At 42.7% G+C, this 11679-nt stretch overlaps 1 protein-coding gene across 1 annotated transcript; it reads right to left on the bottom strand.

The window, feature by feature from the left end:
- Positions 1 to 720: 720 nt before the first annotated feature.
- Positions 721 to 10673, bottom strand: LOC144328550 (phospholipase A2 inhibitor and Ly6/PLAUR domain-containing protein-like). Its single transcript, XM_077932511.1, has 6 exons — positions 10618 to 10673; positions 8418 to 8470; positions 7093 to 7229; positions 5443 to 5578; positions 3299 to 3445; positions 721 to 893 (listed from the first exon to the last, which is right to left on the bottom strand). The coding sequence occupies exons 1-6, from the start codon at positions 10671 to 10673 to the stop codon at positions 721 to 723; spliced, it is 702 nt and encodes a 233-aa protein (XP_077788637.1).
- Between the last annotated feature and the right edge of the window lie 1006 nt (positions 10674 to 11679).

Raw genomic sequence — 11679 nt, 5'->3', positions numbered from 1 at the left:
ATTGGTTATATGATTAACTATTTATTAAGGGACAAATCCGCTTACCCCTCTGAAAAATTGATCTGTTTTGCCTTTACAGTTACGATTATAAGGAGAAAGGTTTGTAGGGATCAGCACTATTTTTCTAGATTTGCAGGTGCCAGAGTTCACCACGTTCACCACGAAGTTGTTCCTTGTTCTCTTAGAATGGCAATGGCACTAACCTGAGAGGTGCCGGAGCTGAATTCCACTGAACTCTGCTTAAAATATGCCCTAATTTAAATCTTTCAAAGGAGAAACCTCTTATCTAAGGAATCATCTGATTTGAATAATGATTTTAGCTGTGCAATGTAGTTTATTTTGTTTTTATTCTGTTTTATGTATTGCGTTTTTTGTAATCGCCGTGGCTAAACCAATAAATGATAATTACATTTGTATCTGAAAGAAACAGATCTGAGAACCAGCATTTGATTCTCCATAACCATTTATTTTGCATTGTAATCGTCATAATGAAAACTTAACTGTTTTTTAATGATATACAACAGGATTCTTTGAAGTTAGAATCCACAATTCCCATATTCTGACCTCTTTTTCTCTGCCCTTTGCTTCCCTTTACTTCAACCAAAAGCAAAAAAGAAAGAAACAGAGATCCTGAGTCCTGAATTTTAACACTAGGCCTCCAATTCCCCCTTTTTGCCATTGATTTTGGAATACACAAGGGGGAGGTCTACACTGTCCCATTCACTCTTCATGTTCAGGCTGGTGTGAGATTCGTGAAGCATTGTTACAACCTTCTTGGGTAACATAAAGAACAAAGTTCCCAGCTCCGAACGCCTTTTTTTTATTTTTCCTGATGGCACAAAAATCTGTTGTTCCACAACCTTGGAAAGTGAAACTGTAGATCTGAAAAAAATCTGGGGGGGGGGGGGGAGAGAAATGTTGGCATTAGTTCTTTACTCAGGGACTAGGAGATGGTTCCTGTGATGGTGAATGATAATTTTAATAAGTTAGTTTTTAAAAGTGTATATTTAAGAAATCTGAGAAATATCATAATTTCATCAGAACATGAATATACAAAATTTTCAGCATTAGAATTTCAGGTAAAAAAATAGATCAGATATAATTTAAAATTGCTATCATACCCAAAGGACTCTCAAGACACAAAGAATATTTATAAACAGGTTATGCTTACGTACTTTTCGCACCATAACACTCACTTTTTTCCTCCTAGAAAGTAGGGGGAAATGTCTGTGTGTGTTATGGAGTGAATGCCTACGGATGGCGGGGGGATCTGCTGCAGTCATGAGCAGAGGATCCATGGTTTCCCTTCCTTCCCTCCTCCGTGGCTCGCTTTGAAACAGCAAAGCGGTAGAAGAGCCACTGAGTGGGGAGGAGGGAGAGAAGCAGAGCCTGCTTGCTTCAAAGTAGCAATGCGGGAGAGGAGAGGAGCCACTTACACAAGTGTAAGTGGCTCCTGTCCGGTTGGCTCCTTTAAAGCAACCATGTCCCTCTCTCCTCCCCACTCAGCTCGCTAAATCGCAGTGAGGTTTTTCAGATCGCTAAGCCGGGGAGGTGGGAGAGAAGCAGAGCCTGCTTGCTTCAAAGGAGCAAAGTGGGAGAGGAGAGGAGCCTTCTCCTCTTATACCCCTCTTCTGCATTATTAGGAGCATCCCTCTCCACACACCCCACGCATGTTCCTTCTCCCCTTTTAGCAGCATACCTCTCCACACACCCCACGCATGTTCCTTCTCCCCTTAAACCCCTCGCCTGCATTATTAGCAGCATCTTTCTCCACACACCCCACGCGTGTTCCTCCTCTTACACCCCTCTTCTGCATTATTAGCAGCATCCTTCTCCACACACCCCACGCGTGCTCCTTGTCCTTGTCTCCTTGCACTGGGTCACCCCAAATTCACCATCAGATCACATAGCATGTCCATGGCTACAGCTTGCACCAAAAAAAGCACGCACCCACTATTGCCTGGGGCCGCAGTGGTGCAAAAATCTGGTTACAAAGCATGGATCCACATGGATCCTCAGGATTTTTGCATTGGGCTACCCCAAACTCACCGTCAGATCACATGTCTGTGGCCACAGCATGAACCACAAAAATCATACATCCACTGTTTCGTTTAGAATATATTTTTTCTTGTTTTCCGCCTCTAAAAACTATTTGCGTGTTATGGTCGGGTGCGTGTTATAGAGCGAAAAATATGGTATAAGATATAATGAAATCAGAGAATTTGAAAACAGGCCTAAATCAAATTCTTGTGGGCAGGTGATTTGCAATAAAATACGAGGAATTCTATCCCTGCCATCTCCTGGGCATATTAAAAGTCACATGCTACGGCCACACAGCAAGATCTGAGAACAATACTCCCTCCTTGGTGTCTGAACCTTGAGTGAACCTGCCCTAAGTCAACAGGGTGATCCAGCAGAAAAAAAGCTGGAGTTGCACTTCATTGTCTCTCAGGATGGTTGGGTGCCAACTGAGGCTCCCTCATTGCCCCACTGTGATCTAAGTATCCAGAGAATCCTCCTTTTATTTTACCATATCTATTTTCATGGTAAACGCATCAAACATAAAGCAGATGAAAAAGGCGAATCCCAAGAGCCAATCAGGTACTCACCTCAGAATTCTTACTCAACCCTTAAAAGAGAACATAGCAAAGCCAAGGCTGTAAAGGGCAGCAGAAATGAGAGAAGAAAGAATGTAGGGCAGAAGCATCACAAATGGCCTGGAATCTGCCTCTGTCCTTCTGAGGCAAATCAGCCATATGCCCCTCCCCCATTCATTCCAAATTCCCTCCCAATGTAGCATTATTCCTGAAAAATATGCTGAAAGGATGGTTTCAGGTTAAGAACGGACTTCCGGAATTAATTAAGTTCTTAACCAGAGGTACTAGGAAATCCTGTTAATGAAAGACGGGACTCCCAAGTGCCATCTGGTGTCAAATTGTTATAATGCATATAAAGCGCTTTATCTTTATGAATGTAGCTAAATCATGACATCAACAAAATAATGTATGGTTGTAGAAAGGAACATATCCTCTCTCTCTCTTCCTCCTTTTATGTATCCCCTAAATGAATTCTGAGGGTTTTCCCAATTCTGTGGAGCAGATTTTGGGAGGATTCAGAGCACATACATGCAGAAGAGAGAGGAAATTCTCTTGCACAACTGTAACTCCTTGCACTAATGGTAAATCCTTGCACTAATGCACTAACCAGATACTGCTCATTGTCACAGAATTTAAGGAAATGAAATACATTGCTTTTACATAATAAATATTTGTTTTGAGCAAGACGGTAGCAATGTTACCTGTACTGAGATCAACTTTAAATTGAATGCACTGGGTCTCATTCTCAAGGCAGTTGATGGTCTTCTCACTTTTACACATTATTGTTCCTTTGGAAAAGCAGGATGGGCACTGCAAACCATTTTCAGCCAGCATGTTGCGATCAGGAACTGCCAAAATCAAAAGTATAGTGAGCATGTTGATGTTTTTCTCTTTTTTTGTATCTCTGTGTTGTATTAATGGAATTCACCCTAGGGCCTTCCAGTTTTGGTGGGGCAGCTGCAAGTACTCTTGGATAAAATATAATCTAGACACAATCTGGGTTCAGGGCTGAGGATGGGACAAAGTCACCATTGGTCTCTGAGATGAATGACCTTTACATAAAGGGGAGTGGGGGAGTGTGAACTTTCTTCCCTTCTCAGTCTCTCAGAAGGTTTTCCTGCCATTGATTATGGTGTAGGCTGTATGAAAATGGATGCTCTTTGTCCCTTATCTTTGTACAGAGATTCTGTCTGTCTTCTGCACTTTAGCAATGAACTAACTGTCACTTTCTGTGAATTCCCTGAGACCTCCAGGTACAGGGCAGTATATAAATTAAATAAATAACAATAATAAAATAACTGCCAGCTTAGACAGTGCTTATTTTGTCAATTAAAAGACTGACCAGAAGCAGTTCAAGTGTCTGGATAAGATAGGTGGGTTGTAAGGCCCATATCTGGAGCATCTAATTGAACGTTATCTTTAAGGGACCATAACCTATTTATGAGCTGTTCGTGCGCTTAAGTATCCAATTATATTGCTTGAAATAGATCTTTGATGGCTAATTATGCATAGGGAATGTTATAAAGGCATCTTGAAGATTGTATTCTTGGCCCCGATTTTTTTTAGACTTTTTTTTTACTTATCCACTTGGTTAATTAACGTAGGCAAAGTTCCTCAATTGACATAACTGACACTTCTTTAGACACTTCTAAATCCTCGGAAATCAACATGACTTATGCCAGAAGCAATCTACTTCTGAGGTAACCATTTTGGGGAGGTGGGTCATTAAAATAGCAGATTAGCACAGCAGCACATCAAAGGAATGGAGGCTGCTCCCTGTGTAGTAATAAAACCAGGATTGGGTTTTATTAGAAAATGAGGGATGTGACCGTTCTCAGGAAAAGACAAACTGCCAAGGCAAGGATGCTGCTGTATCTATGAGAGGGACAGGACATCTTCTGGTGGATGTCTTCATTGTAGGCCTCAGGTTGTATATATTGATGCATAACCATATATGATAAAGACACCACAGTGCATTATGGTCCCACAGGAAACACAGAGCGTGGGTTACAGCATGCCTGGTACCCATGGAATCTCACATCACTTGGATATAGGGGCGATATGTAACCATATCTTAACATACAGTAAAAATATGGCTGGGACAAGGGGGACTAGCACTGTGCAAGATCAAATCCTTCCACCTATCAGAAGGATGATCTGATTCTGAATGGTGCTGCTTTGAGGGGCAGGAAGAAGGAGAGGCCTGGTTGGAAAGGCAACCCATCCCTTCTCTGGCTGACATGTCTGTCAAGTAAAAAATAAAGGGACCCCTGACCATTAGGTCCAGTCGGGAACTATTCTGGGGTTGTGGTGCGCATCTCGCTTTATTGGCCTAGGGAACCGCCGTTTGTCTTCAACCAGCCTCCGGGTCATCTGGCATCATGACTAAGCCACTTCACTGAAATGCCGTGTACCTTCCCGTTGGAGCAGTACCTATTTTATCTACTTGCACTTCATGCTTTTGAACTGCTAGGTTGGCAGGAACAGGTACCCAGCAACGGGAGCTAACCCTGTCATGGGGATTCGAACTGCTGACCTTCTGACTGGCAAGCCCTAGTCTCTGTGGTTTAACCTACAGTGTCACCCATGTCTCTAGCTAGGTCCCTCTTTTTCACAGTTTCTCCTCATGACTGCCTCCCCGTCCTGCCTGACTCGCCATCCCTTGAGAGCCCCTAATAGTCCTGAGCTGCTCAACACAATCTGTAGCCACCTGGGGCTGTCTCACCCCATTTGAATGAGGCACAGATTCTCTAAGTACTGCTGATTGACTAAGGATCCAGGCCGTGGCCAAATTCAGTGCAAAACCCTAACATGTTAATGATTCTAAATTGATGAAGAAACGTACGGCTGAGAAATGCATTGTTACACCAGTCAGTCTTGCAGCATTGCATCTTCATCTCAAAGAATTTACCATCCGCTGCAGTGAAGCTGTAATCGCCTGATAAACACATTCTGGATGGCGAGCATTGATTCGAAAGTTGCTGTTTGGATTTCCCTATGAAAAAGAATTTGAAAGAAATATCTAGATATGAAGGTTTATTGCTGCTAAGACACATTCATTGTAATGGTTCCAATTTTCTGTAAAAGATGCTTGCCAAGGATGGGTTGAATAATAGTGAGTGTAGAGAAGCCAATATAACTCAGATGATACTACCCTTACCTCTCAGAAGTAATAAGAAATAAACCTAGATACTGCAGATAAAACAATGTGACCACCTTTTAATCTTCCCTGTATTTCTCTTTTATTTTGCTTTTGAAAATGATTTTGTGGGTCTTCGACCGAAATAAATAATGTTGTTCTTGGCAGTATAAGTTGCATTTTCAGCTGAATTTGGGGGAACCACTTGAAGCAGCCATTGTTAAGAGCTATTTCAATGGCTTTTGCTTGATTTGTTCAGTGCAAACAGCTAGAAGCCTGTAAAATTTGATAATCAACCCAATGTGCAATGGGGCGTGAATAATTTTGATTGCAACCGTAGTTTGTAAACTATAACCAAAGCTTTCAAAGCTTTATTACGATCATAGACCAGAGTAAAAGGCATTAAATTTGGAATGAATGTAGAACTTCATTTCAGGTCCAATCTACAGCATGAAGAATCATGGCATCTTCGATACTTCTGACAATACATGTGCCATACACTGCATTCTCTCTGCTAGTCGATCATAACCATTTACAGGGCAGGAAAATACTTCCCTGAGCTCCTGTTGCCCAACCCAAAATACTTGGCAGAGGTTTAAAGACTGTCTCAAGGCAAATCTAAAAAAATGTTGTATCAACACTGACAACTGGGAAACACTGGCCTGTGAGCACTCCAGTTGGAGAACAGCCATTACCAAAGGTGTCATAGGCTTTGAAGTCACTTGAACTCAGGACGCAAGAGAGAAACATGCTAGCAGGAAGGCACGCTTGGCAAATCCACACCTTGATCAACTCCTGTCTGGAAACCAATGCCCCCACTGTGGAAGGACGTGTGGATCCAGAATTGGCCTCCACAGTCACTTACGGACTCATTGTTAAAACCGTGTTTATGGAAGACAGACTTACTCAGCTACAAGTGATCGCCAAGGAAGAAGACTTGGCAGTGCACTTCAACTGCACCAACCTCACTGTCCCATTCCCCCTCTCCCTCCAAGTATGTAGCAATGATGTAGGAACAGATGGTCAAGTGAGCACCACTATCCCACCCAGAATAGCCCCAAGGTATTTTAGCACCTGAGGCAAAACACAAAATGGTGGGTGAATATGTACATCAAGATGGAAATCTGATGCTTGTGATCAGGTGACTTTAGATTTCCCATTTTCAAATGTTAGTGATTCCTTACTGCAGGATTGAGAAGCTGTGGTCCTCCATATGCTGCTGGACTACATCTCCCATCATCTCTGACTGGTGGCCAGGATAGATGAGGCAGATGGGAGTTCTCATTCATCTACAGCTTATGTGCCACCGCTTCCTTACCACTAATTTAGTAATTCCAAAAACAAAAGACAAAAAACCAGATAAATCTTACATATATTTGTACGCAGAACACTGGCAACGCAGACATCTTGACGAAAGGTGCAATCGGCTCTTACATTGCCAGCAAATGTCAGTGCAGTCTTGTTAAATCCGTATCTGCACTTCAGAGGCAATGCTGAGGACAGGAGTAAAAGATTAGTTCATGGATTGTTATTACCATTATTATTATTTGGTTTTGTGGTTTCCTTCGTTTGACACAGAGAAGGAGGTGAGAGTGAATTAAATCTTTTAAATGAAATGGGGTTCAAGTTAATAAGAGCTTTCAGTAAAAGAAAATGAATAAAAGCCATTGGCCAGAACACTGGTTTAATTATTTCCAAGAGGTAAACCCTCCCTGTCTGACGGCCCATTTTTTCCTCCCATCCACTCTATTACTTCAATGCCTTTTTCCCCCTACTGTTCAATTACAATCTTAGATGTGAGCTTAGATAAAGGAGCAATGGCCAGATGAGCAGCAGGAAGGCTTATCCCATCATTTAGGTATGAAAAAAAGCATTGTGGAAACTGGGTACCCTCTGCAGGAATACTCTGTCCCATCACTGACCCAGACCTGTTGGGGAGCAGATTTTGCATTTCAACCAGTTTTAAGCAGAGTTAAATGAACAGGGTTAGATCCAGGTAATGAGAGTTGGTCTTTAAGGGTTCTAATAGCTATGCTAGGGCAACTCACCTATGAAAAATGTTGACGATGTTCTTGGGTTTTTTTTTTTTTTTTGGGGGGGGGGGTTAGGACAGTTAAGAGGGGAGAAAGAGGGGACTTCCTGGAAGCACATACTGTTCTGCATGACATGGACAAAGTGGAAATACAAACATTTTGATCCCTCTCTCATAAGACTGACAATGCTACCAACTTGCATGGCTTCACAAAAGCTTCACAAAAAGGTTTAGAGAAATGATGCAGAATTAGGCTACCAGTGGCTACTAAACATAGTACCTTCAGTTACTAGCATATTTCAAACATCATTGCTCTTGGCTTCTAATTTTTTTGTGTGTGTTTTTGTTTTGTTTTTGTTTTCTGAACTTGCCTCCAAGCAGCTCAAGGCTGTGTACATGGTTCTCCGCTCCCCATTTTATCCTCACAAGAACCCTGCGAGGTAGGTTAACCTGAGGTATAGTGACTGGTCCAGGATCCCCCAGTGAGCTTTGTGGCTGAGTGCGGATTTGAACCCTGGTCTCCTGGATCCTTGTCTGACCCTCTAATTACTACAACATACTAGCTCTCTTAAATTCAGCTCTCCGGATTCCTCTGTGCTTCTAAATATTATTTCTGTAAAAGTTCCCCATCCTACTGGTTCCTACTTACCTGGAGAAAGCAGGGCCAAGAGGAGGCATGTGCTCAGGAGTTCCTTCATCATTCTAGAAAGAGAAGTGATGCACATAGAGGCTTACTTGGAGGGATTTATAGGTTACGTGTTTGCGCTGCAGCATCCTTCTCCAGTGAATTCTGGGAAGAGGAGTTTATTTTTCCCTTTGGCATAACGACATAGAGAAAATGATGACATTCAAAAATCACTGTTGACATTGTCTGAATTATTTCACCACAATCTCATTAGTTGTCAACAGGCACTTTTCAAATTTTTTCTTCTATACAGTTACCGTATTTTTCGTTCTATAGGACAGTGTTTTTCAACCACTGTTCCGCGGCACACTAGTGTGCCGCGAGATGTTGCCTGGTGTGCCGTGGGGAAAATTGAAAAATTCGAAAGATTTAAAAATAAAGTATTTTATAATTTTTCATATTTCTGTTTACTTACTATTTCATAATAAAGTAATTATAAAATATTTTCTTTGTGTTTATTTGATTCCTATTCAAGAGAATTACTTTATATATAGTCAATATAGGCACAGAGTTAATTTTTTTAACATTTTCTAATGGTGGTGTGCCGCGTGATTTTTTTCATGAAACAAGTGTGCCTTTGCCCAAAAAAGGATGAAAAACACTGCTATAGGACACACTTTTTCCCTCCTAAAAAGCAAGGGGAAATGTGTGTGCATCCTATGGAGCGAATGCAGAGGGGAGGCAGGCGGGAAAAGCCCCCAAGAGCTGCACACAAGCTCCGTGCGCTCTTGGGGACTTTTCCCCAGGAGGGAGAAGGGACTGCCTGGCCGCATCAGTCCTTTCTCCCACCTCGTAGAAAAGCCCACAGGAGCCACGCACCCTTTAAAGAGCGTGCGGCTTCTGCCAGTTTTGCGAAAAGCCAGCAGAAGCCGTGCAGCCCCTTTAAAGAGCACACGGCTTTTGCGGGGCCACTCTTGGGGGCTTTTCCCCGAGGAGGGACAAGGGACTGACTGGCCGCATCAGTCCCTTCTCCCTCCTCGTAGAAAAGCCGACAGGAGCTGTGCGCTCCTTAAAGGGTGTGTGGCTCCTGTGGGCTTTTGCGGGAGATGGGGGAATTCCCCCACCTCCCTCAAAAGCAGGGAGAAGGTCTGGGAGAAGCGCATAGGCTGCGCACTTCTGTTCGCTTCTCCCCAAACTGTTGGCTTTTGCAGGAGGTGGGGGAATTCCCCCACCTCCTGTAAAAGCAGGGAGAAGGTCTGGGAGAAGCGCACAGACTGCCGGCAGCTTGTCCGCTGCTCGCAGAGCTGGGGGGAGTGGGGAAATCATATTTTTTTCCTTGATTTCCCCCTCTGAAAACTAGGTGGGCCCTATGGTCAGGTGCGCCCTATGGAGCAAAAAATACGGTAATATAAAATTTTAATTCTGACGGTACCCAATAAAGGAGCTGAGAACCAAAAAAGGCAATGGCAAAGCCCGGAAGCCACCTACAAGAAACCCCCTCAATGCAGTCTCCATCTAAGGATTTCTCTTCTAAAGAAGAGAAAAGCCTGGATACTAGATCCATCCCAGCAAGGCTGCGAAGTATAGGATGAGCTGTGGTTAAAATGTTGACTTCATTTCACGTGGCTGCAATGGATGTTTCAACCAGTAAAACTGATCCACACAGAAAAAAGGAGGGTGACTCAGTGGCAGCAAAGCAATCACTTCAGGGGCAGGCAAGTAAGGCTGAGGTAGAAAGCAGAGTGATACCTCTGGATACGAACACTTCTGGCTACGAATGATTCGGGTTACGAACTCCGCTAACCTGGAAGTAGCTGCTCCTGGTTGCAAACTTTGCCCCAGGATGCGATGGCCTATGCTGCACCTTTATGGGCTGCCTTTGCAAACCTCTCACCTTTAGAGTCGCTTCAAAGCCAATTCTTACACCGACTTCTAAAATTACCAACATGCGTAAGTAATGCGGCTATTCGTTTAGAAATGAAGATCCCCTCAGTGGAGTTAGTTCTATGGAGGAGAGTTTTGATTTATTGGATATCCCTATGGCATAAACTCCCGAACCACTATCTCATTCAATGCATGTGGCGGGATGACTTCACAAATTTGTGGTCAGGAAAAATCCATGCCAAATTGCTGTCCTATGAGATCTCGCCCACTGAATTGCTCAAACTGGATCTAAATGTGCATAAATCAAAGGCTGGATGATGTGGAGCTATACCAAAATTACTTAGCTGGTGGTGGAGTCTGCTCGCCGTTAAATTCAGCATAATCCCTATCTACCATGCTCCATCCTACTTAACATCGCTTATGGCCGCGTCTCACCGATATGCCTTCATTAGAGCTAGGTTCAATGTTTTTCCAACAAATGTCCTGAGACATAGATTCACTAAGGGCCAAGTCCCTTCAATGTGTGCTAGTGAAATGAAAACATCTGAATCTCTACAGCATGTCATGTTTATCTGCCCTATGTACAGTTCAGCTCGTGCTAGTATACTAAACTCCATAATTCAGCCTATGGCTGACAAACCAGTAGACCTACAGCTTGCCTGGGTTCTTCAAGATGTGGATCCTTATATTACCCTACAGGTTGCTAAATTCCTAACAGCTGTCCTCTCGTATAAGAGACGGAATGGAATGTTAGCCGATTATTGATAGTTATAAGAATTTTCTATAATGACATCAGATATTGATTTTAGTGTAGTGCCTAAATCTTAATCTTAAATTTTTCTTTTGAATTGCTAATATCTGTCCTTGTGAGCTGTGAATTGTGTTATATTACTGGTGGCTTGTATGAGTCCACTGTTTTATTTCATTTGATTTATTTTGTTGTGTTGTGCTTTATGATGGGCGTAAAGCCGAATAAACATTTTCATCATCATCATCTTCACCTCTGGATACGAACACTTCTGACTACGAATGATTCGGGTTACGAACTCTGCTAACCTGGAAGTAGCTGCTCATGGTTGCAAACTTTGCCCCAGGATGTGAATGGAAATCGCGCGCAGCAGGAGGTCCCATTAGTGAAAGTGTGCCTAAGGATAAGAATGAATTAAGTTCTTAACCAGAGGTAACACTGTAAGGTAAGTTCCATAGTTCCAGTTACAGATAGGTAGCCGTGTTGGTCTGCCATAGTCAAAATAAATTAAACTGTGTATCTGAAGAAGTGTGCATGCACACAAAAGCTCATACCAAGAACTAACTTAGTTGGTCTTTAAGGTGCTACTGGAAGGAATTTTTTTTATTTTGACTGTAAGGTAATGTTACTGCAGGACCAAAAACAGCTCCAAAT

The sequence above is a fragment of the Podarcis muralis genome, chromosome 7 (assembly GCF_964188315.1).
Source record: "Podarcis muralis chromosome 7, rPodMur119.hap1.1, whole genome shotgun sequence".
NCBI lineage: Eukaryota > Metazoa > Chordata > Lepidosauria > Squamata > Lacertidae > Podarcis > Podarcis muralis.
This window is presented reverse-complemented; position numbering and strand designations above follow the sequence as displayed.